At 43.4% G+C, this 24,992-nt stretch overlaps 1 protein-coding gene and 1 long non-coding RNA gene across 10 annotated transcripts in view; one reads left to right on the top strand and one right to left on the bottom strand.

Moving 5' to 3' along the window:
- BEND7 (BEN domain containing 7) overlaps window positions 1–20,284 on the bottom strand; it is a 47,657-nt gene extending 27,373 nt beyond the window's left edge. For 2 of the 9 annotated variants that reach the window (XR_013955411.1, XR_013955412.1), the window contains exons 1-3: window positions 19,196–19,826; window positions 15,855–15,938; window positions 6,042–6,341 (exon numbers count right to left, since the gene is read on the bottom strand). Coding sequence is in view for 4 of the 9 variants with exons in the window: in XM_080605745.1 (XP_080461871.1) it covers window positions 6,042–6,341; window positions 15,855–15,938; window positions 19,196–19,361 (550 nt within the window). In the remaining 5 variants the exon portion in view is untranslated. Of the gene's footprint in view, window positions 1–6,041; window positions 6,342–15,854; window positions 15,939–16,900; window positions 19,166–19,195; window positions 19,827–19,846 lie in introns of those variants that run through there. The other 7 variants (XR_013955409.1, XM_080605746.1, XR_013955410.1 and 4 more) reach the window with 6 other exon arrangements.
- LOC308200310 lies at window positions 20,036–22,098 on the top strand. The gene is made up of 2 exons (XR_013955468.1): window positions 20,036–20,144; window positions 20,915–22,098. It is a non-coding gene; the product is annotated as an uncharacterized lncRNA (long non-coding RNA).
- The last annotated feature ends 2,894 nt before the right edge of the window (window positions 22,099–24,992 follow it).

Genomic DNA, 24,992 nt, shown 5'->3' on the forward strand with positions numbered 1-24,992 from the left:
AGAGCAAATAATTTTCAGCGTGGTCCCTTTTAAGAGGAAGAGGATGCTAAGTTTTATCCAATTACTAGGATGCGCAATTATATACAGTAAAGGATGCAATGTTACATGGGCTGGAGAAGACTGCTCAGAGCGTGAATACAATGCACTCCTCGCAGCAGGGCTCTCTATTGTTAGGCTAGTTCATCTTGAATAACAATAGCACCAAACCTCATTATAAACATACTCACTTTATCACACACAAAAAAGCCCATCTCCCAGAGCAGTCTTACAAAGAATGAAGACAGGCTGCGTAATAAAGGTTTATACTGCACATTAAATGAGGGCCTAAGAATTTTTTAAACTGCTTGAATGTTACATGTGATTCTTTACCACACGAAGAATTGAGAATGAAAATAAAATCCTCTATTCAGAGAATGTGACACGCACACACAAAAAAACCCAAACCCAAACAAAATGGAAAAAAGAATAGAAAAAAATCACCAGCAAGAAAAGCTTTCAGATTTGCTCCTCTGTTTGCTAGCGTGGAATTGTTTTCTATGGCATGTTTTCCAGCACTCTGACCTATGAGATGGGTTTTCCATAGTTTCTCCTTGAAGATGAATATAGTAGTTCAACAGATTACCCTTTTCTAGTAATTCTTACTACTGTTTAACTGGATTCACACACTTTTCAAATGCTGTTATTACTGCCTTGCCTTCCAAGAGTTTTGCACCGTAGGTCTTGAATTAGGCTGTAACAGTTCAGAGTTTTCCAGCTTTACCTGAACAGTTACATCCTGTGCTTTAGTTTAAAATAACCGCATCCCTGGCTTTAATATTGCCAATAAAAAATTCAAAATTCAACAAAACACCTAGCAGTGTCTGCTTGCAACCGAGGCCAGATGGAACGCACCTCCCTTCGTCTCAGAATGTGCTCAGCGTCATTTAAATTGATGGCTGTTTTACTGCTCATCAAAGCATGCAAGAGGAGGGATGATCATTTTATGAAGATATATACAAATGGATCTAACAAAAATCATCTCACTTGGTGTCACATATGGTGGACTTCAGAGAGCGTGTTTCCCTTTTTCTTCCATATCCTGACAGTTATCAGGTGCCCTTTTATCATTACTTCGCTAAAGCGAACATAAGCAACTCATTTAATCTTCACTCATAAATCCTTCCATTTTTCATTATTACTTTTGCTTTCCTCTGAAGCCAAACTGGTTTATTAATACCTCTCTAGGTTTGGTTTGCATTCTTTTCATCAGGGCTCCACTGATGTCAGGCCCACGCACATCCTCTGGCTTCAATCCTCATTTTCAACGGCTGAAAATCTGGCCACTGCTAGACCGATCCCACCCTTTCTTAGTTCTTCCAACGTGCCCCTCGTTCCTCAGAACTCCCTTCCCAGGTACTTATTCCTTGTCCCATTCACTCTGTCAGACCTTATGTGTCATCTATCAGACTTAAGAAAGCTGGTGCTTTTTTCTCCCAGAGCTGAGTTACTTCCAAAGCTAAACCGATGTGTCACTTAAAGGTTGCTCGTGTCTTCTGGGTACCACTTTCCTCCTTTCCTCACATATTTTGATTGTCCCCACTACTGAAAATTCAGTAATCCACGGACAACAAATCCACGGACAACAACTGTTCACACTGCATTAGGACAAATGGAGCATTTTAAGAATCTCTGAGAATCTAATAAATGTGAATGTAATAGTTCCACTGGCTTTTCTTCTTCAAGGTTACAGCTGTAACTATAACAACTTCTAAGAGTAAAAAGCAATCTGGAAAACAGGCTGAGAGCCTCATATTAAAACAAAACCAGATTACTGACTCAGCACAACCCTGCCTAGTTTGAAATCATCCTTCCTTTGTACCCTGTCTATTCACACTGAAAGCTCCTTGGGGCATGGATAGGATTTTATGTTTTCAATGGTCCATAACATGTTTAGCCCATTGTAACAAGTACATAGGGAAAACAAATGTTATCTTTGGCTTTGCAGATTACTCAGAATCCCTGAACTTGGCTCCACCAATATCCTTTCACCTATTTGTTAATGTAGCCTTTTAAAGCAGATGTGAGCTTCACGACTACTTTCAAACTTAACAGCACCAGCATAACTCTGTACTTTTCAGTAAGACAAGCAGGTACTGCAGAAAGGGAGTATCTGTTTCCCAGAAAATCGGGAGATTTTTATTAATAAGAGAAATACATAGTAAGGAAACCCTCGTCATCCCTTCCTGCAGGCTTCTCCGGTCTCTCTCTCTTCTCTGCTGAGACTAGCAAGTTCCTTAGGATAAGTAAGTTCCTTGGGATAAGGCCCATCCTCCCTCCTCATCAAAATCCCATACTTTAGCAGGCCTCTGGAAATAATATCTGAAAAGACTACAGTAGGAGACAGGGCTGGTGGCTTTTGTTGTCTTCTTAACAAAGACTCTACATCGTGCTGAATTACAAGTAAAAATTGGACAAAGCAAATTCGATCAGTAAATACCTGTCCGTCTTCCCTGTTGCAATATAATACATCCCTAATGAAAGCGTGCAGGCACTCAGTCTCCTGATGGAAAACCAAAGGGTCTATTTTCCCATTGAGGCACGGGGGATTTACATTATAATCCCCATTAGCATTGATAGAAATTACCCATGTAAATCTACCATAGGTACTGGAAATGGGAAAGAGAGACCACCAATATTTCAAATCAAAGCAGGGTTCTACTGACTCCATACATATTCATGAGGGTTTTTTATTTTATTTCTATCCTCACTCTTCTGATCAGTTACTGTTTTGTAAGAAACATCTTAGAGAGTGTTCTCAGTCATTGTTCCAAGCACTATCTTTATCATTTTTAGAGGACAAAAGCAACCCTTTTCAACTTGTTATAAATCAATTTTTAATTTTAAAAAGAGAACAGACTTTTTATTTTTATGAAGGAGTCTTTAAAGAGCCATCTCCCCTCTCTTTTTGGAAGCTAGCCAGCATGTGAATTTGATACTAGCTTGTATGATTGAGAGAAGACACAAATACATTACACAAACACACTGCTTCCCCTGTGTGCGCTGCGAGTAGCCCAGGACAGCGGTCCTTGCAGCTGGATCTGCTGAGAGTAAATTCAATCGGGGTAAAATTACTGCACAAGTTTGTATTTGAAAAAAAAACATGCAAGTGAAATCCATTGCAAACAATCTTGGTGTAAACAAACAAAAAAAAGAAATCCAGCTGCTGCATCGCTACTGGATTTCTTACAGAGCTCCAGAAATGAGACTCAAATATTTTAGCCAGACGCTGAGTTTGTTGATTCTAGTTGGATAGGCATGCTTACCACTGCTTATGGCCCCAAGAGGGGGCCACTAAAATCAAAAATCCACTAAAATCAGTGGGTCACAGATGTCTACCTGACACCCTGACTTGTAGAACTGCCTCCTGAAGTCCAGCTTGGAAAAAATCACTTTGCTTTTCAAGTATGTTGTTCTTCTTCCCTCTGCTGCAGCAATTTCTAGTCTCTCCTTGTTACTCCTTATCTCTCTTTGTCTATCTTTGGCAATACATTTTTTTCCCCACACCTGCCTTCTACACACCAGCATCTATTAAACATCCATTCCAGCCTTCCTTTGAACAACCTTTAGCTTGCAAGTCAATAACCATACTAGTTAGATGGATTCAGATGTCCATTACTTTCAAATCTGAGTAATCCAGGCAGCCTACAATGTGTATCTGCCAGACCCTGGCTTCCCATACAGTATCTAATGGTTGAACCTGATGATATTAGAGGTCTTTTCCAACCTAAATGACTGTATGGTTTGATCTATCCAGTGGACAGAAGCAGTTTCTGGACTCAAACCACCAGCTATATGTGCCTGGACATCTCCCCAGTCATGACCTAAGCCTAAGAGCCCTAAATAATCGTCTTATTTCCTATCTGAGCAGCTTTGTTCATGAATTTAAACACTGTGGTAAGTAAATCCCAAGAAGCAGCATCTCCCTTGATGTACTGCTCAGCGTTACTAGAACCAGCTTTAAAGGACTTTGTCCATCCTTTAAATAACATGTAAAATACTGAACTAGATACTTGGGTTCCCAATGCAAGGGACTGGGGGGAATTAGGGACTTCAGCATAGCTGCCCCAAAGAGCTGTGTGCTAGCTGAGTAGAAGCTTCAGAGCTTGCCTGCAGCCCAGAAATGCCTCAGCAGCTCTCTTTTTGCAGAGACGGGGCACCAGAGCCCCAGCAGTGGGACTGCCGAGCAGGATCCTGAACACCCTGCTGCGGGCAGACACCCATCACCTTGCCCTCAGAGAACTGGGCAGGTTGCTTTGCGAAGGTGACCAGAGGAGAGGGCCCACACCCAGCTTTATGTAATAGCCTAGAGATCGCATTCCTTTCTGCAGCAGAGCAGCTGCAAAGGGAGGGGTGGAAGGTGCCTCCACCCAGGCTCCCTTGGTGCACTTCCCCGAGAGATGGGGAGATTTGGGCATCCGTCCTACCGAGCTGGGGAGCTCATCTCAGCCCAAGCCGACTGTCTCAGAGACCGTGCTAACCTGTACGACATCACAAATCAGAGAAAAAAAAAATCTTTCCTCCTGCGAAAAGCTAAAAAGCTGACATTTTCTTGCAGACGGGGCCAAATCCTGTCGACATGGTTTAGCTCACCTGCTGAATCAGACCCCTAAGGGGATATAGGTGCTGCTCCACCTACTTGCTGGATCCAGGAACCAGGCACCTAAGCTGTGCAGGCTCGGGCGCTCCTGTGCGTGCTGAGAACTGCCCCTGCAGGTGCCCAGGGACTCTCAAGCCAAAGAGGGAGATGCGTAATGAAATTCAGGTCCTGCCACACTTAGAGGGCTGCTACGGTGGGATTTTGAGAGTGCAGTTTTAGACTTGAATGCAAAATCCAAACAAGTGTCTGCTTTCCCCTCTCCTTTAGATCTGCTAAGTTACTAAAAAAAAAAAACCACCACTGTTTAGTAAGCATTATAAAGCAAACCAACCTAGCATGACTTACTGCAACATCTTTCTCCATGTCACCCAGCACATCTATGTGAATCATTATCTACAGAGACCCAGTCGATCCTGTGAATTCTAAGACCACGTGCCTTTTAGTGTGGGGATATTACTTCCTAAAGGACAGTACTGAGAATAATAACAATACTTTTTTTTTTTGTATGTTAGAAGCAATGAGAACGTGTGCCTTTAGATAAGGACTCACAACAGATGCCCCTCTATGGGAAGCATGAATACCTTCAGAACCAACTGGAAATTGAAAATTGATAGTGTTTTCAGATTCAATCTGACAATTTTTTTTTTTTATTTTCTACATGTTCGAACCTGAATATGAAAACTTTTTTAAGCGTAGGACTTGTATCAGGAGCAAAACCTTAATTTCCTTTCCTTTTCTTAAGGAAGTCCTTCAAGAATTTGGTAGTAAAACCTTCTTTTTCTGGGAGTGAAAACTAAGAGAAATGCATTTAAAAGGCACAACCCATCTCCTTTTCTCTGTCAGATCAAAACAGACCACAGTACATGCTGTTCGTAGGTAGACTCCATCCTCTCTCTTCTCCATTGGTCCTAATCAGAATAAAACCCTAGGGCTCCAGTGGGATTTTGTACCTGAAGTTCAGTGGCCAGTTATAAGCCTGATTCCATCACCTTATGAAAGCCAGTAGAATCCTGCTCCGCAAGTGGTGTCACAACTGTACTACATTACTCACTGCAAAGAGGGGTGGTACCAGTTGACATTTAATTAGCTATGAATTTAATAACAATGGCAAAAGCTGTTTTAATAAGTACTGGAAAGGAATTAAGCCTATATAACAGAATTGAGTAATTCTCGTCCTATCACCAGGAATCCATTTTAAAAGCTAGGACAGATGGTAGCAGAATGCACTGTGCCCACTTTCGCACCTTTTCAAAGTGATAACTATGTGCTCATTTCGTAGACTCTGAACTATAACTGATTTCAGTGCAGCGGTACAATAAATCATCAGAACAAAGGCAGATATTCAGTACAGCACAAGGAAAAAAAAGAAAAACGGACTGTTTTCAGTATCTAATGCAGATCATACCATTGGATGTCACGGCTCGCGTTTGATTTTGGAACGTTTTGGATCGGGTTCCGTATTGCCCTGAAAAATGGCTGGCTTGGGGTGACAATTCATTCCACGCTCCGCTCTGGGAAGGATGAAGGCTCGCTTGGGACTCTGCGGGGGGATTCAGGCGCTGGGCCCAGGCTAAGTCTAAATCCTGGGGCTCCTCCTTCAGTTTTTCTCCTTCTTTGCCAACTCGCTGATAGATTCTTCCAGTGCTGTCATTCAGTAATCTTCTCATCCCTGTAATTTGTTTTTTAATTTCCCGGCTTTCATCTCCTAATGAAAACAGAGCCACAGTTATCACTGTAAATTAGCAAAAACGGTAATGGGTTGAGATTAGTGATTTTAGATGCCAATAAGAGTTCCTAGCTGTTGGAGTACACAAATAAATAAATAAAAGAGAGAAAGCAAAGACACGGATGAGCAGTAGTTGGTGCACACTAGGCTATGCTTTAACACAGTTGAAGCTGAGGTCTCACATGGTTAAAAGACCTGCTGAACTTGGCTTTCCTGATGCCCTTTCCAAGGCTTTGATGAGCAAGATTATTTCTCTCCAGAAGGAAATAATAATAGCTAGAGCAGTTTCAAATAATCTATCCTTTTAAGAGACTGATCCTATTCAGGCATTGACATCAGCGGATATTTTCCGAGTATAGCCTAAGGAAGCAGACCTTTGTAGAGCAGTTTGCTGTACGCTTAAGGACAGATTTTACAAAGGAAATAAAAAAAAAATCAACACAAAAACCACCACACCACACCCTAACATAGAGTAACACTGCACCTATTGATTTTAATAAACAGGATCAGTTCCTCACTCCACAGAATTTAATAATGCTGGATTACCCGGGAATAAATTAAAAAGCAGCTAATACGTGTCTAACCGTACATAGCCTAACTGCTGGGTGTCTTAAAGCGTAGATTAGGAAAACAAAATGAAAATACACACAAGAAAAATGTGACTGTTTCAAATAAATCCAGGACATTTAAATAATAACAATTACATACTTTAATACTCCTGGCACCGTTTAAGTATTAATTTTATGTTCGAAACTGCTGATTGCACACTGAATATATATGTTTTGGGCAGATAGTAGCTATTTTGCTCGTTAAAGCATACATTACATTTCGCTGGTAATAAGGACGTGTTCATAACCACTTCTGAAATAAGAAGCTTCTATTTTTTTTATTTTACTGGTAATAGAAAAATCAAACACCCTAAGCAAATGGAATAACAAAGATCAAGAAACTGATGAATTGACCCTTTATAGTATACTTAATACAGTAATAATTGGGATGCTGAATTCAATTTACATTCCCGCTTCCCAAAGCAAACCTATTTTTGGGAAAGCGGGAATAGAGAAGAAATTTCAGAAAAAAATAATAAAAAAACCCTCTCCAAAACCCAAACATAGTGTGCACTGGCTCTGGTTCAACAAGGTATTTGAAAGTGTGCTAATGCCAGCCACGTGAAATGTTTTATCAATTCAACAGCACCATTCTTAGGTAGGTGCTCTGCTAAACCAGGGAGTTAAAAAAGTGGCATCTCCCTCCCCAGCACCCTGCACGAGCCAAGCTCCACGTGCCGGGGACACTGGCAAGCCCAGCGCACCCAGGGACACTCAGGACGTGGCCAGGGAGCAGAGCAGAGATGAGCTGAGTGATCGGACCGAGCCTGGGCTGAACCCCAGAGCATCTCCAACCAGGAAAGCGGGTGCTTTGCAAGAAAGCTTCCAGTCCCAACGCCGAAACCACTCGCCGGCCCCGTGCGAAGGACCGTAACGGCGTCTCCGCGCCAGCCGAAGCGTCGAGGAAAGCCATCTGCAAGGAAGTTCTACATTACGTTTCATTTTGCCGTTTCGTCTGCAGATCGATGCGCGCGCGGGTGATTTAATTAACAAATTACGCTCCTCGGACCCAAGCCAGCCAGGGGCTGACCGTTTGCAGTCCCCAGCCTCGGTGGGAACGGAGAGGCCCCCGAGTACCGCGGCACTGCAGTGATCGAGGCGCTCGGATCTGGGCGTTGAAGGCTGCCTTTCTTGCCCACGTCTCAGCTCCCAACGCTTCCACGGCACGACAGCATCAGAGGATCCCTGCCTGTCGTACCACTTAGCAGCACGTAGCGCTCTCGGAGCTTTACGTTACCCACTCGTGTCGGTGTTTAATAGCAAAACGTACCTAAACGTCAAAAAAGCTTCCCACCCACCTCCTCCTATCAGGCTTACTCGACTGCATGCTCCGCTGCTGGTCAGGTGACACGCTGCTTGAAAGATTAAATTTCCCTTACCCAATTACATCAAATATTAATGTTAATTGAGCTTATTCAGCCCTGATTCTGGTTGCATGTTCCTTTTTATAGAGGTCTTCCTATATAATGATGTGAGCACGCTTACCTCCAAAGAGAAAAATCCCTACATTTATATCACAACTCATCCCGAAATTTCAGCAACTCCTACCTAAGTATATCTTTGCATTTACCTAGATCCCTACTGAAACTGGGGAGATTTCCCATTTATGAACTTTTTACTCCCCCCACAAAATACGTTCTCTTTGGAAGGAAGGTCCTTGAAAACACACCCTGAAGATTAGGTCAAGCCTACAGCGTGCAAGTTTACAACAACTCATCCACCCACCCAACCCAGTTATGACGTTTCCATCTTTTTATGGCTTTTAATTTGTGACTGCCCAGCTACAGTCTTCCCAACCCGAGCGGACGTTACACTGCCTGCCTGAACGTGAGGGCTGCTGCAGGAACGGATTTAACTTCTTGCTCCCTGGTTATCTCATCCGGCTATTAGCTCTAGAGCCCAACGATAGAGTTCTGCTATCACCTATTCCACTGCTGATGATCTTCATAGATAATTATGTAATTTAAAAAAAAAAAAAAAAGGAAAAACCAAACAGCTCAAGCTACTACATCCTATGGAAGAGCCAGCCTTCCTTTTCAAATGCTGAACGGGATAATAAAGAAAAGAGAAGTTTGCTGCTGCGTTACCTGTCTGTGATAAGCCTCCTGAGAGGCTCCTTAGCTGCTGAGGACTGGGAGGAGCAGCGTTTGCAACACGCGTCCCAGCCCATCTGCCAGAACCCAGCATCTCTTCCCCTCTTCTGGGCTTCCAAAGCACCACTGTTGCGGTGCAGCCCTCCCCTGGAAGCCCTGTGGGTACGTGCCCGAGGAGGTGGGATTGCCTCCGCCAGCAGCCTGCAGCCCCAGGTTTTGCCTCTCAGATTGCCCGTGTAATCCCTTCGGGTTTTATCTGAAACCACTGAATTCACTTGCAAATTACTGTTCAAAACAGACAGGCATGGCAAATTACTGCCCTGTTTAGGAGCTTGCATGTGAAAATAAGAGTCATAGCAGAAATGTATTAGCAATGTTTTTTAATAACTATTATAGTAATTTCTATGATGGCCCCTTATATATAATTTATTTTTTTTCCGCATGGCTTGACTGTAATCTTAGAGAACAACAAAGGACAAAACAAAGCCTTTTCATAAATTCTACATCAAATATTCATAAAAAGTGATTTCCCCCCAAATTACTTTCAATCTCTTTCCTTACTGCAAGTATGCGCACAGTGTTAAAACGTACTGCTTTGAAAGATGCAAGAATGTCAAAAATTTAAAACGCACAGATATAAAACATAAATGTCCTACTAGGAGGTGGCGTCCACGTGCTAGGCGTGCCGCTGGCTCAAATAACACAACTGTTAACAATTTTAGCTAATAAAATACCATTGATAATTCATTAATTCTCTGCCTCTGGATGCTTGAGCATTTTTTCACTGCTATGCTTATTGAACTTCATATAAATATGGCTCGCTGCCTACAAACAGGTCATTAGACTTTTCCAAATAATTTGTCAAATACTATCACAGCGCTACAAAGAGCGATAAAGCGACGTGCAGCCATACCCATTCGTTAAAACATTAATTACATATTTGGTTGCCACTTCTTTTATACTGCAATGTAATTAATGCATATCTTTCAAAGTGTATATATGAATGAGTTAAGGTTGGATAATGGACTGTATAATGTTTTTTTTTTCCCCTTTTGACTTATGTAAACGAGTAACTGTAATGTTCTCTTGGCCTGATATTTTGCAATTAATTTCATTATTTTTAGCATTTATGGGAAATATTTTGGGAAGTATTCGTAGCTGACTTCTAATAAAGTCTGATTTTCTATGAATTAGTGTCTCATTTTGTGTTCTGTTGTGGTTTGGCAGATAAAACTCCTAGGGAAATTTTCCCTTCTTGGCTATATAAACAAGACTTTTACTTCTATCAGGCTGCCTACTGCAAGACCTCAGTATCTCAGATTTCTGCCTCTGTGTCAAACTAAGCTGGAATTGGAGTGAGTTCAGAAATTATTAAGGGTGTAGGAAGTACAGCAATAGACACCCAGACAAACACACACGAGGTGACAGCATCGGTTCGGTTTGTAAGGAAACAAGGCCGCAGAGGCGAGGAAAAAGTAGAAGTCGAGGCACGGCTTGCAAGTTTCGAGGGCCCAGAAGAAACTGCGACAGAGCACGCGGGTTATATAATCAAACTTACTAAATGCCAGCTTATTAGACGCCACTTGAATGGTGCTCTTCCTGGAATGGGGCCAGCAAAAAAGTCAGCTGCCCGTGTTTGAAGAACTTGTAAGGGCTAATTCGGAGTACTGCAGGGAACCGGGGAGGTGCACGCATGCACGGCACCCACCTTCGGTGCGCAGCCCAAGTCAGCACACTGGCCGAAACACCGCCGTGAACATTACGCGGTGCTCAAGAAAAGAACAACAGTTATCCTAGAAGGGAGAGTTACCCTAGAAGGGAGTTAGGCAACCCTTCTCAGCAAAAACTATACCTACGTCATGCCCTAGCTTTCCAAAACTCAGCTATTTTTGCCACTTAACTCGTACCGTTCAGGGCTCCTGAAAATTGTGAAGTCCAGCGTGGGGAAAATAGAGGAGCCGTGTGCCTGTTTCCTTATCAGATCAAAAGGTTTCCTAAACCGAATGGAAAGTTGTTGTGACTGCTCCGCGGATAATTTGAATTGAGCAACTGTGTAGCTAAGCCGATTGGATAAGCACACATTTCTCAAACAAGTGATCCCCAGCCTTCGCTGGCATGTAAGAACCTACACTGAACAAGTAACACAGGCAACAACACGCTCTGCAAATTAAAAGCTTCAAACCCAAGTCAACAGGGAGAGCGGCGGTCACGAACAATGTCAGAGGGTCACACAAGCACCATGAGTTATGAGCCTGGGACTTTTACTACCCCTAGCGAATATATAGGGATATCAAAGCCGTCTTAGGTGAGGCATCCTACCAGTGCTCTAAAGTGATGTTTGAAAGCACTTACCATCCTTCACATCACCACACAAAGCACCTTCTGAATCAGCACCCTCGGATTAGCTGGCCTCAGCCCCTGCTCCAAAACTAAGCACGGAAGCCCACGGGTTGATCCATCCCCCTGCCTGCTGCGAGACCCAGGAAGTTAACGAACATCACCAGCATATGAGCAAAGCAACCTGCAGAACCAAAGCCGGGGCAGACCCGGGGACCACCGGGAATCTGGAGGGCTGTTTCCTTGGAAGATGAATGAGATGAGGTGGCCCAAGGGCAGCCACAACAAAGTAACTCTTCTGAAGAGCCTGGTAAAACAGTTTCAAAAACAGCCAGTAGGATCAGATACCGAAGTTACAGACTTGAGGCCACACTGCATCAACTAAATCACTCAGGAAACTGCAAGTGAGCAACTGTTTCTACATTTACATACTAACAGAGTCATAGAATTTAAAAAAAAATAATGAAGCGCAACAATGTCGTCTTGGAAATACCCCATGTCAAGATCGTGCTTCAGCCCCGAAAGGGAAATGCTTGACAAAGTTATTTTCTACATCTGTGTTCTCAAATGATCTTTTTTGCAGTCTTAATAATAGCAGCTATTACTGCAACAACCATACTTGGGATGTAATTCTATTAAAAGTACCGAGTAACTTCAGACTTGCGGTAAGTCAACTTTTTCCTCTATGAATAAATTGCAAAGGGTATTATTTCTGGGACAGAATAAATTCTTGGAATTAGTGAGTAACTTATGCATCATTCCCCTGCTCCAAGAACACATTATTTATTTTATCATGACACGCTAACGTTATTAATCTGCTGCCTTCCATTTCAGCAACGTGAAATGCTGTAAAATGCACAGACACCTGCATTACAGTACATTTCAGCTCCACTTTATATCAGTCATAAACATCTCTGTTTTGGACATCTCTTCAAAACAAATGCTCCAAGCACCCTGCGCGCAGCATTCGATTTTATGAAACTATAAAAGTTCTTCACTGTTAATTACACAGACAAATGTCTCATCACACATTTGGTTACCAGGATAATATAATTAGTTTTCTACATTAACCTTTCAAACATAGAGCCTGAATTTCAAGTTGAAAGCATTGTAAAAACACTCAGTCTGGAGGTATATTTTTTTTTCCGCTTTTTTTTGTGTGTTGATAATAAAATATTATGACTGGGGGAAAAAAAAAAAGTGGTATATACAAAAGATATTTTTACAGACAAGCTGGCTTTAACCGGCGCTGTCCGCAAACCCTGGTTGTACGGTCCCTGCACGGGCTTGTGTTTCCAAGTCTGGGCTAGCAGCCTTGACAGCACATTAACGCTGATAACTGCTAAAAGCTGAAGACAGGGCTGTCTTAAATCTTGATCACATTCAAGGTTTAAGCACTTCACTCCGGGCTGCGTCCTGCTTTTCAGAGAGAGCACTCTCCTGATATTAGATATCCGAGCCCTTCCCTTCAAAACAAAACAAAAAAAAAGATGCCAGTCCTCACCTGCAAAAGGCAGCAGCAATAGATTCACCCGGAATTTTGCAAAGGCTGCGCTTAACTGCATCCTTTGTCTAGGAAGATGCAAATTCTCATTTATCATCTTATCAGAGGAAAGGATTAGAAAAGACGACGGGGTAATCTCCCACAAACTCAGCCACTGCAACACACGTGCAAACTTCCTAAGCCAATGAAGCTCCGTTTAAAAAGCAGTGGTGCTGCGTGCCCTCACACCCAACAGAAGTCGCTTCCACCACCACATTTCTCTTGTGCTGACGCTTCCTCCAGTTCGCAGCCCACATTGACCCAAAGCCAGGTTTTGCCCATTTTGCGCTGTTGCAAAAAATGAAAATAAATAAAAATCCAGGTCCAACAGGTCTTTTCTGACATTTGATCCCAACAACGCATTAAATGTTTAATCATTTACCCCAGAATCTCCCTTCTTCTCATCCGTGCATCCCTTGACCAAAACATCTGCACGTCTTATTCCCAAGCTTCACTGCTTCACTTGTAGGATGACATTAACATTTCCCCTTTTCTGCAGTAAATAATTTCGCTGACATATCTTAACATCCATTTACATACTAAAGGCTGCAGCACGTTGAGGTTTTAACAGCTGTAGTCATCCCACGGATCAGTCAAAAGACCTAAATCAAAGAATAAACTTGACTCTAAACCAAGGACCCAAGCACTCGATGGAGTGATTATCCTTCCAGGTTTAATTTTGGCACAGAACATTGAAATTAAGTGAAGCAGGGATTACAGCCTTATTAGGGGACAGGACAACGAGCCGGGGAAAGCATCGTTCTCCCATCCTCCCTGAAGCACAATGAAAAATTACGGCGTGCAACGTGAAATTTTCAAAAGGGAAGCTGGAATGCCAAGTGCTGCTCATCCCCTATCTCCGCTGGAAGGTGGGAGCTCAATTTTCAAGTGCTTTCGGCCAAGTTCAGTTCCCACCACTGCTTTTCCTACATCCCAGATCACCTCCTTTGTCATTAAGGAATCTGGACAGCGGCGTAAGCTACTGAGGACAAAGCAGAGAGGGTTGTGCGAGCTCTGGGCGACCTACCAAACCCAGCTCCCACAGGAAGAAAAATTCCTCATCTGCAGATCCTGCACTGTCGTAAATCATTAGTTTTATCAAAATTAACAGGTTTTGAGGAAATTTGGAAGTTGGAAACTCAGACTGTCTCTAGAAAATAGGGTCCTCTTTCTTTTCACAGCAGCTGAAGGTGGGCTCCCAGGACTGCAATTCTGGGCTTCAACACCTGACAAGAAAGTCCTCTGGTGGGACTCACTAAGGACTAAATTCTGACGGGCTCCTGATGTAGGTGAACTTGATGCCAGAGCACATTCAGTCACAACCAGAAGCTGGACACGTAAAGAAATCAACCAAGCAAACAAAAAGCGACAAAACCAAACAAAAAGCAAGTAACAAACCTGCCCTCGGAAGACGAAGCAGCCCTCAAAAGACAACGCAGCCAGACCAAAATCATCAATTGGTCTGAGTCACGGCACAAATGGCAAAGCACAAACTCCTGCACAGCCTTAGAAGCACCCCGGCTTAAGCAGCTAGATGCCTAACCCCTGACAAAGCCTTATTCTGATTTGGGGTTGAAGAGAAAACATTCGTGGTAAATCTCTAGTGCAGGTCAACCCAAAAGTGCTTACACAACACAGAATCCAAACGCAAAGCTTAGCAGCCTCCTTCACTCTCCCTGGAAACAGGTGTAGGGAAGAATTATTTGCTCACAACCCTAACGGTGAGAAGCTGAGAAGGGAATTTAACACAGCTCTCCCCCCTCGTAAATATTCTAATCGGAAGACTCCACACCATCCAAGACGTCCCCTTTTCTCTTCCACTTGCCGTTGACCTCTAGGAAAGGATATGGTACAATGAACTAAGGAGACCAAAGGATTTTACCTGCAGCTTGATTTCAGGTGCTGCTTCACATGCTCGGGACTAGTGCTTCTCACTGGCTCTAGGGGGCAACACACACAGACTCCAGAAACCTTAGATCACCTCACAAACATTTAGGCTCCCGGTACAGCTAAGGAAAGGCAGACGCCTCCAGATTTCCTGCTGTGAAGGCACCTGCTTTCTCCAAAGCCTGAGCAAGGTGACCAAGAGCTTGCTTTGTAAGCTAAGAGTCATTACTGTAGCTCAAAACCTCGCCTTTATTCTTCTGAATTTGGCCCACTGTCCTTTTGCAAAGGGGTTCAGCACCCAGAAGAGGTCCTGGATGAGACAGAAGGGGGCTGGAAGCAGGAAGAGAAGCATTCTACAGAAGAGTTATAGAGGAGAACAAGCATACAGGCAAGAAAGATAAAGGTTCACCGGTAACTAGTCCTATCATGCTGTGGTATATATCACGCTGCAGACTATATATTACTATATTACTTCTCTGTTTTCTTTACACATTTTTAACTGTTGATTTAATTTAATTTAATTTTTCCCATGGCAGGATTAGCAGGCAGGCTACAGAGGTGAAAGGACATTACATTAAGACAGCACATTAATCCTCTATCCCACCCAAGGCAGAAGCAAAACCAAACAAATAGCAGCTTCCTGGAAATTGAATTTCTGTTATCCAGATGTCAAAGATGTAATACCCCAATTACACAAACTATTGCCAGTGAAGCATGCCAGAGAATATGCAATGTAAATGGGGTGAGCACAGAGCTGCAAAACTGCAGAGTCAGCATCTGGCTCTCTGAGTGAGTGATAATTAGCACTGTGTGTAGACACTAATAAACATTTATGTCTGAAATTACAACTTTTAGCAGTGTTAATAAAGGATATATTGGCAATTCGTAGAATAAAAGGGTCTTGAAAAGAACGTCATATTAAACAATGGCAGGCGCTTCCCATGCTTGCACAGAGATTTTTTTCCTCCCTAATTGCAAATGGCCACGCTATGTTGCTCTGAAATTAATCAACACAAGCACATACCTAAAAAAACGGGTTGTGTTTCTTTGGTCTCCCCATTAACATCATTGCTGTAGTCAGAGATCTTATATATCTCATGATGGTAATCTGGAATGAAAAACGATAAAAAAAATTAGAACTCAAGTGATCTGGAAAAAATGAACACTGAACACATTGCTACAGTTTTACTACATAATTTATCAATATATCTGCAGTTTATTTCATGTACATCAGATTAACCACAGAAAATGTGCTCTGTATCAGCACCTCCTAAAAAAAAAAAAAAAAGGAAAAAAAAATAAAACCAACTTTGCTCACACTGGAGAGGCTTAGCTAAAATATTTCACAGATTTTAGGGAATAGCCATGCCTGCCCTAAATTACTGTGTTCATTTTCACAGCAAATTATCCCACCAGATGCCAATTATCTGGCTTCTTGCTTTACAGATGGAAAGCAGATTTATAATGAAAACTTTACCTTCCCAGAGACCCAGAGAAACTTTCAAACTTTGCCTTGATAAGAAAACCAGCAACGTACGTCAGGGCTGCATCTTTCAGCTCTGCTGACTTATCTTGAGGTCACTGGCCTCTGAGTTCTGAGGAAAGGAGGCTCAGGGACACCTTAGGATATTCGCTTATAGAAACCAACGTCCATGCGAGATGACCCTAAAAATAAACACTGGCATCTTTTATTCAGAGATATGACAGGACACGCACAGAAAATTGAATTTCTGCTTCAAATAAAAGGATATTTTCTGTGAAGGTCTCCGCTGTAATCACAGGCATGCGTTCAGCAGAAAAGCAGTTCTGTTTACATGTGTGTACAGAGGGAATAGTAATTACAAGAGGAAAAAAACCAACAACAACAAAAAACAACTATCTGAGGGCAGCTCTCCTGGATTCTATTTCTGACTCTGCTACTGGCACACACTTTGTCCTTAGGCAAGTCACTCAAGACTGAACAATATATTCAGTGTCTTGAAATAGCTGCCTCATCACCTAACTCCTGTAATGCTGAAGCCCTCCCAACTAGCTCAGTTACTCCCTCTGAAAACTGGTTCTTGTATTTACCTGCCTCGCAAGAAGTCAGGTGGAGATTAACTCCTGGAAGAGCACTCGGAGGGATTCAATTAAAAGGCACAAGAGGACCGAATGGCACCATAAGCAACTCCTCCTCTTAAGAGGAACACACCTGCCTTTCTGACAAAACAATCAGCTACAGAATTATAAAGGTCTCCTACAAGTCAAGCTTCTTTGTTACGATTGTTTATTTGTACAGCATGACTGTCTTAACGGCACAAGAGGAGGAACTACCCAGTAAGTAAACCAGAATCAATCGTATTACAGCACTACAAAAGAAAGAAAAGGGCCTGGAAAGAAATGTCAGTATGGTAGGGAAGAGAAAAAAAAGAAAAGAAGGAAGGTAGCAAGGTCAGGAGTGAAGTGCTAACCAAAGAGGCAGCATTGGGGTTTTGCGTGTCACACCGAGGGAGTGAAACATATGGGCTGCCTGACGTGTACTGGGTAAAGGTGAAGTTTGAGCCACAACATCGAGGAAGTAAAGGTCCCTTCTGTGAGGCTAAAAATACAGAATTTATGCGAGCTGCACTCCGTGCCCATTAGCTTTTCTCCACATTTTCATCCTCCGGAGATCTGCTAGGAGCGAGCACGTGGAAACTAGGATCTAAATAACTTACAGATTTGCAGTCCTTAGATATATAGATTGCATGCGGTTTCTTCTCTAGCACTTCCCTGTGCTCATCCAGCCGGGCACAACACTCTCCTGATCTACAGCTGCTGCCTGGAAGTCACCACGTTGCACCTCAGAGGTGGCTGCATTTCAGATTGAAAGGAAGCCCCTTCCTGCACTAAAAGGAACTGATGGTGCTGGTAAGGTGCTCTGAAGTTTTTTGGGACAGAATAAGCATCATACGTGTTATTGACAGGCCGTGCATTACAAACAAATCGACCCAGCGTACCATTTTCTCTTTGGTTCCCTTCTTCTGCCTCAGATGTCACAGTCCAGGCGCTGTGAAATCCATATCAATTTCACAACAGTAAACACTAAACTGTGACATTACTGAATGACTCCAGCAAGAGGCAAAGGCCAATTACAAGAGACAACTATTTATACATAATTATCTTCATAATCAACTGTGATAGAAAGAGGGTACGTGAGAGCAGACTCACATACAGAATGTGATTTTTATCTTCTCTGCTCTCAAAGCGCAAAGACGTTTTCTCTCAGGATGTGCTTTTAGTGTAGCTTTCTATGTGAATTCCTACATCCAAAAGGAGACAGCAGATAAAATAAGGAATGCCAATAATTAACCATCATAAATGAATTTATCCAACGAGGTTAAATAGATTGCCTTATACATTGAGAAATATTTAATCCAGTTATGAGCGGCAACTGACAATTTGCAGAATATTGACACATTTTTGACAGCGCGCACATTTTTTACGCCTCTATTAGGAGAAAAATAAAACCGAGGCTTCGATTTCAGTTTTGCTTGTCCACACGTTTCACTTTCAAGCCCTACGCTCCAGCCCTGCACGAACTGCTTGGGAGGCGACTCCGAACAGCAGATGCTAAGAAACCCCACAAACCAAACCCGCCCTTTATAGAGACGAAAGCCCTCCATGGGTTTGCTGATGCTGGCGTTTAAAAAAAACCCCAATAAATTTCAACAAGTCTGACCAGTCGCTGTCCCCCTAGTTTGGGGAAGGTGGTACGTGCCCTGCTCCAGACCCTCCTGTGCTGTTTAAGCAGTAATTATTTACTCTTCCTACCAGGCAAGTTCATTTCCATCTTTACGTTTCTCTGCTCCTAATCTGATTTTGCAGCACGCCTACGAAGGCATCAGCCTTCATCCAGCAAGTACTGAAAGTCGCCCTCCCCCCCCCCCCCCGTCCCTAAGTGTGACATTACACCAAAGTAGTCACCTGCCCTGAACTTGGCATGCAGGACACACACAGCATTTCAGGGAGATATTTCAGCCCAAGACTTCGAGACACAAAAGGGGGAAAAATAATAATCATAATAATAATAAAAAAATCCCACGTCAAATCAATCAGGGCAAGAGATCTAATCAGCTGAAGCAATAAATACCCAGCCCAAAGGAAACCCTAGGGCTGGGAAGTCCACCTGTTAAAATGACTACCAGCGGCTGTATCTTTTAAAAAAAAAACAAAAAACAAAAAACACACAGGATTGAACCAGAGGGCTGTGTTCCTTCCCCGACATGAATCCAAATATTTTCCCAGCGATCCCTTTTAAAATACCCTCTTTCCGAAAAGCAAACACACGCCGAGCGAACAAGTTGCATGCCAGCAATTCCTCCTCGCCCACGTACAATTAATTACCTGCGTGGATTTTAATAAAGCAACCTCTGTGAGGCTTTTCTCTGAAATACGTGTGTGGACGCAGTCGAGAGGAGGAAGAAAAAAAAAAAACACACACAACACACACACACACAACAAATCCACAGGAGTTGAATACTAAAAAGGTCCGTCGCTGCTCAAGTGTCATTATTCTGCTAAATTCTCCATTTCACCTTTTTCTCCCCCCCCCCCTCACCCCAGGGGGATTTACAATGAAACGCGATCCAACTTTATTTTGTAGGAGATCTGCCCGGAAAAAAAAAAAAAAACACGTCCACCTTTGGAGGTGTCTTTTTTTTTTTAAAGCAACATATAAGAGGTGCACGTAAATAATGTGTATTTGCGCGTGTAAGAAGTGAGAGAGGGAAAGAAGGGGGGGGGGGGGGGGGGCAACAAAATAACAGCAAAATAAAGACCTGCAGTGCTTCGGGGAGTTGAAGCATACGATTCCGGAGTTAAATAATAAATACGAGGAGGGAAGAGACATTACAGAGGTGGAGGAAAGGGAGCACACACATTTCATAACATCCTGCTCGCCTCCCGTGGCAGCCAGCCCCGTTTATGTAAAAGTCTTCTCCGAGGCGCAAACAAACAAACAGCACAAAGCCGCCCCCCCCCCCTCCCCACTTTTACCTTGATTTATCAGTTTAAAGCTTTGGGATTTCCTGCTTCTCTTCCTCTCGGTAAACTCCATGGTGCGGCCAGGAGGAAGAAAGGGAAGGAGAAAGGGGATGAGAGGAGCGAGCAGGGCGGCCGCGCAGCGGGGAGCAGCAGCCGAGACCAAGGTCCGTCTCTTTAATCAGCAAAATAAACGCAGCCTGGCAGATTTCGGCTCCAACTGCAAATAAAGGCAGCCGGGACAAGTTGGCTCCGGCCCCCTAAGGCGCCGCCCGCCCTCCCAGGCCGCCCCAAACTTTGAGGGGAAAGCGGGGTGCGGCGAGAAGAAGGGGCGGGGGGGGGGGGGGGGAGGACGGACGAGCCCGGGGCGATGCCGGGCAGCGCCGCCGCCGCCGCCTCCCCCGCCGGCTGCGAAGGGCGGCCCGCAATGGCTCGATGGCACCGGGACCCCGCTGCCACCTGCTGGGGGGAAGGCGGCGAGCCCCCGCCGTGGTGGCGGCGGCGGTGGTGGCGGCGGAGGAGCCGGCCCCCGAGGCCGGCCGGCAGCCCCACGCCACCCCGGGGACGCGGCCCCGGAGCTTCGGGCCCCGCGGCGAGCCGGGCCGGGCGCCGGAGGGGGGCTGGAGGGAGAGGGGCTGAGAGGGCAGCGCCATTTTGTGGCCCCCCTCCCGCCTTCCCCTCCCTCCTCCCTACAGCCACTTGCTGGCTCCCTCTGCCGTGCCCCGGCGCTGCTACACGGCCCTCGGAGCCCCGATGGCTCCCTCAGAGCAGCCGGGGGTGCCGACAGGGTTCTCGGCGTGGTCCCGGTTCCCCTCGGCGGGGCGGCCGGCCGTGAGGGAGCGGCGGCCTCCTGTCAGGGAGCCCTCCTGCCAGCCCCGGGGGGAGGCTCCCTGAGGGGCTCTGTCTGATTTTTGGAGGCTGGAGGGGACCCCAAGCTGGGGACAGTGACGGTGGGGAGCGTCGCAGCAACGTTGGACTTGGCGGTGGTGGAGCTGCCACTGTGCGAGTGGGGTATGCGGGGTGGGTGAAAGGCAGAAATAGGGCTGGGCCGGGTAACTAACTGCTCGTTGTTGTGTTTTACAGCAATTCTGGCAGTGATGTGCCAGCATCTATCACAGAGCGCATCGAGGAACAGACCAAGACCGTGAAGAGCGCGTTGAACCGCTGTCCTGCCGAAGGATGCCAAGTTTCACTCTCGATGGGCAAACATGGAGTCCCACAGTAAAACAGAGTCTCATTCCTTGGAAGGAATAAGATTCACAGCGTCTGGCAACTCTCCGACGATTACCAAGGAGGTCACCATAGCCATATGGATGATCCAAATGCAGCTGAACTTAATGCTTTGATTTATCCGCCAGTTGACGCCTCCAGCCATACTTGTGGTTCACTTATGTTGCACTAAATTAGTTTCTGGTGTAGCTTTTAGTTTTCACTGTCAAGACTGCCTTTGCTTATTGCCTATAGAGGAGGACTCAGACTTTTACAGTTATGACTACGGATAACCAAAACACAGCTCCCGATCATCATCTTGTGTTTTAAATGTAGTCAGGCTGTGTTATGACAAGGAGAAGAGTATGTGATAGTTGCATACGCATACTCGAACAGAAGCAGATCTTCATGTGGTCTAATCAGAGTACCCAGGAGAATTCCATTGGCTCCAGTTATATTGACTGACCCTATCACTTTGAGTAATGAAATAAAATTAGTAAGAGGAAAGCAAAGTGAATATTAATAATAATGATTTGTATCATAGTGGCGTGAGTAGACACAGATCTGAATTCTCTAGTGGAAGGTGCTGTCCAAACGCCATGCAGAGAGTTTACCCAGTTCCCGAAAAGCAAAATCAGAAAATAGGTTTAATGGTGAAGCAATATCAGAAAATATGCCTAATGGTAAAATTTATTAGACTCTGGAAAATTAAATTCATGAGGGAGGTTACGGAAACCTCACAGATTGGGTAAGGGTGTAATTTTCTATTAAATTGCTAAGTGGAAAATCCCAGAGGCAATCAATATGCTACTTTTGGAATTTTCCTAAACTTCTCTGTAAGACTTTGTGAAAGGAAACTGGGCTAACATACTATTTAAAATCCTGTATTATATATTTTTGGGTGAATGCTGAAACAGCAAAGGTAGATGGATGTCATATGCTGTTTGCTAAATTATATGGGTCCAATTAATCTCTGGTACAGTGCAGTGAAGTCAGGTTTGAGATACAGAAGCAGTGTTCCTAAGTTTTGTGTACAAAAAAGAGTATTTTTTTTTTCCCCAAACAATCTGCTGATTCCTGTCTGCTAACTTTATTTACCAGACTTAAAGTATTGCTGAAAGTGTTGTATGACTCTCATCCTTACTGGGACAATAGGAGAATTTTATGAAACATAAGGCCTTCATTTACTGTTCAACTCACATGATAAGCCTTATCCTGCTTTTGCCAAAGGAATGTGATACAAAAATAAAAAGGTCTTTTCTCTTTTCCTTGGTTATTCAATTTTGTTTAACATCTGGTATATAATTTATGGAAACATGTTTTATCGACTGTTTTTTCATCCTTTTAGTTCTTCTTCTGTGTTAGATTCTTTTGCTTAAAGGAACACTTACAATTCAAAATGTCATTTTAGTCTGAACACTGCACCCAAGTTTCAGGTAACATTTTACAGGTTAGCACATCCCTTTTTTCATTAGTATTACTCATTTTGCTTCCTGTGCATTTGACGAAAGAGATTCACCCTTTTCTATGTGCGGAGTGAGCTTATTCTGCAAACAAACCTAATTACGGTTACTCGGATAAGTAAATCTCATGCTTTTCATTTATGAAAGTGTTAGCTGGTTTGGATACCTAGGCCCCGATCCTGCAATCTCATGTGCATAAAAGTGAATTAGAAACTAGGACAAGGTGACTTTAGGTCAAAGTCTTCTAGTTATCCACAGAATGTGTAGGAGGATCCAATAACTGCAAAACAATCTTTCCATCCTGTACTGCTCATGTTTCTCAGCCATGATGTAGAAAAGACTACTTGAACTCAAAGGCTCCTGTAGTCCATGGATGCAGTAAGTCACAAGATTCTTTTGGGGGGTGTTTTGGGGCTGGTATCCTACAGCTGGACTCAGACCATCTGCTCATTTTTCATGGGCCACCATCAAAATGTTCTAGCTGGAGAAACACAGGGATGAAAGCCGTCCTTATTCCTTGCTGCCTTGTGTCACTCCAATAGTTGGCTGCATCTCTGTGGTAGCCAAGTAACTTATGATAAAGTGCACTGGCTCCAACAGGCAGTCAGCTTTTAATTTCATCTTTTATTTCAGTTAATGTCCCAGTATTGGATTATTATCATTACACATTAAGAAACCGTAGTTCTTTTTTTTTTTTTTCCTGGTGAAAACATGGAAAATTCAGAGCATTGTTTAATATATTCCTGAATGGTCACAAAGTATTTCCTCAATCAAATCAGTAATTGAGTAATGTGTTTTTCAAAATGCCATGAAATTAGCTAACTAAATAAAGGCTTTATCTTGCAACATATTCCAAGTCAGTATGATTATCCCTGGCTATTTCCTAGTTACCATTTTATTCTGCTGTAAGTAACTTTCAAAATATCCCCTTCCCATTCTAACTGATAATAGTTTTTCTGACAATTTTCTGGTTTGTAAAATGATGATTTTATTTCATGTGTAGGACACCAGCTAATCAATTAAATATAATTACCCTCGTAATATTTCAGTATGGATAGCAGCAATGCTCTTCACATCAGGATGTTGCAGACCGTTCCTTTGTTTCCAGCCTCATCCCCAGAACAGGTGTGTCCAGTTAATCGCAAGGTTTTGATTATTATTCACAAAGTAGGATTGAATAGGACCAAAATGACTGAAGAAGCCTAGAGCTTAGAAGAATTTCACAGGTCTACTAAGAGATCCTTCAGCTTTTCAGGCGGAAAAATTGTACTGAAAAACGGCGTAAAAACTCGATGGACTGATCTGAGGCTTTAAGTCTAACATCAAGGAACACACGTAAGGCCAAGAGAGGTAGGAAGAGGCTGCTGTTGTCTTAATATTGCCATGATTACTCCTTTTGGAGCCTGAGGAAGTTCAGTGCGATATTAGAAAGCAGGAGAAGGGTGAAGAGGCAAAGTAGAGACCAGGAGTTGCAGAGGTGACGGGTTAATAGGTTAGCTATTTCGGTTAGTTACGTTTAATGAATGTCATTGAAGATTTTATAAACTCTGACAGCGTTTTTCCCTTGCAGGTTTCCAGTGGTGTTTTCGTGGTCATATAAAATATGTAGGCAGTACTTTTTCTCATCTTCCAGTTTGACAGTAAGTCACTGACGTCTCTCTGTCTTACTACAAACCTTCTCTTCTGGGGGCTTTCACGTTGTTGTATCTGAGGACTGGGTCATCGCAGAGGTAGGGTTCTGGATGTCCAAGTCTGAAGCGTGGAAGTGCAGTTTAATGTGTTTTCTGATCCCCTGTAAGTTCTCCTTGTAACATTTCAGTCGCAGTACTTGACATCTTAGTATGTCTCAATACTTACTCTTTTTTTTATTTTTTTTCCTTTGGGATGCTATTTTGAAATAACTTCTCGTCTCTTCTGCTGTTTGTTAATCTTCCTCACATAAATTTTAAAGAAAAAGCTACAGGAGGCAACGATGTTTTTATCTGTTTGCCAGCTCAGGGAAACTAAAACATTCCAGAACTGGTTCAACAATAAAGAATATAACTGAATCTATGTACAAAGTGTTCTTTGTGTGTGTGTTACAAGCCCTCTGTACACTTCTGTTTCAGACTGCAAAATCCATTTTGGCTGTAAAGCTGGACTTTTCCTTCCTTCTGTCATTTTATGTGTACCTTGGATGGAAATTGCAAGGCAGGGCAGTATAAGAGTCAAATTTTGATGGTTATCCATTCTGATTGAATTTCGTGGGATAAATGGATATTAAGATACCAACTCTTCCCTAGGATAAGCCACTTTTCAAACTTGAATTCTGGGAGGAGTGGGAAGACCGAGGTGTCCAAGGAACAGATTTGGTTGGAGGATAAAGAGGACAAGGTCTCAACAACCCTTTTATGAAAGCTAAAGTGGAAGAATGGAGAAATCTGCCCATATACATGGCTGTTTTGTGCTTCTCCACAACATGGAAAAATCAAAAGCTGCACAAATCTTGC

The sequence above is a fragment of the Anser brachyrhynchus genome (genome assembly GCF_964034855.1).
Source record: "Anser brachyrhynchus genome assembly, chromosome: 1".
Classification (NCBI taxonomy): domain Eukaryota; kingdom Metazoa; phylum Chordata; class Aves; order Anseriformes; family Anatidae; genus Anser; species Anser brachyrhynchus.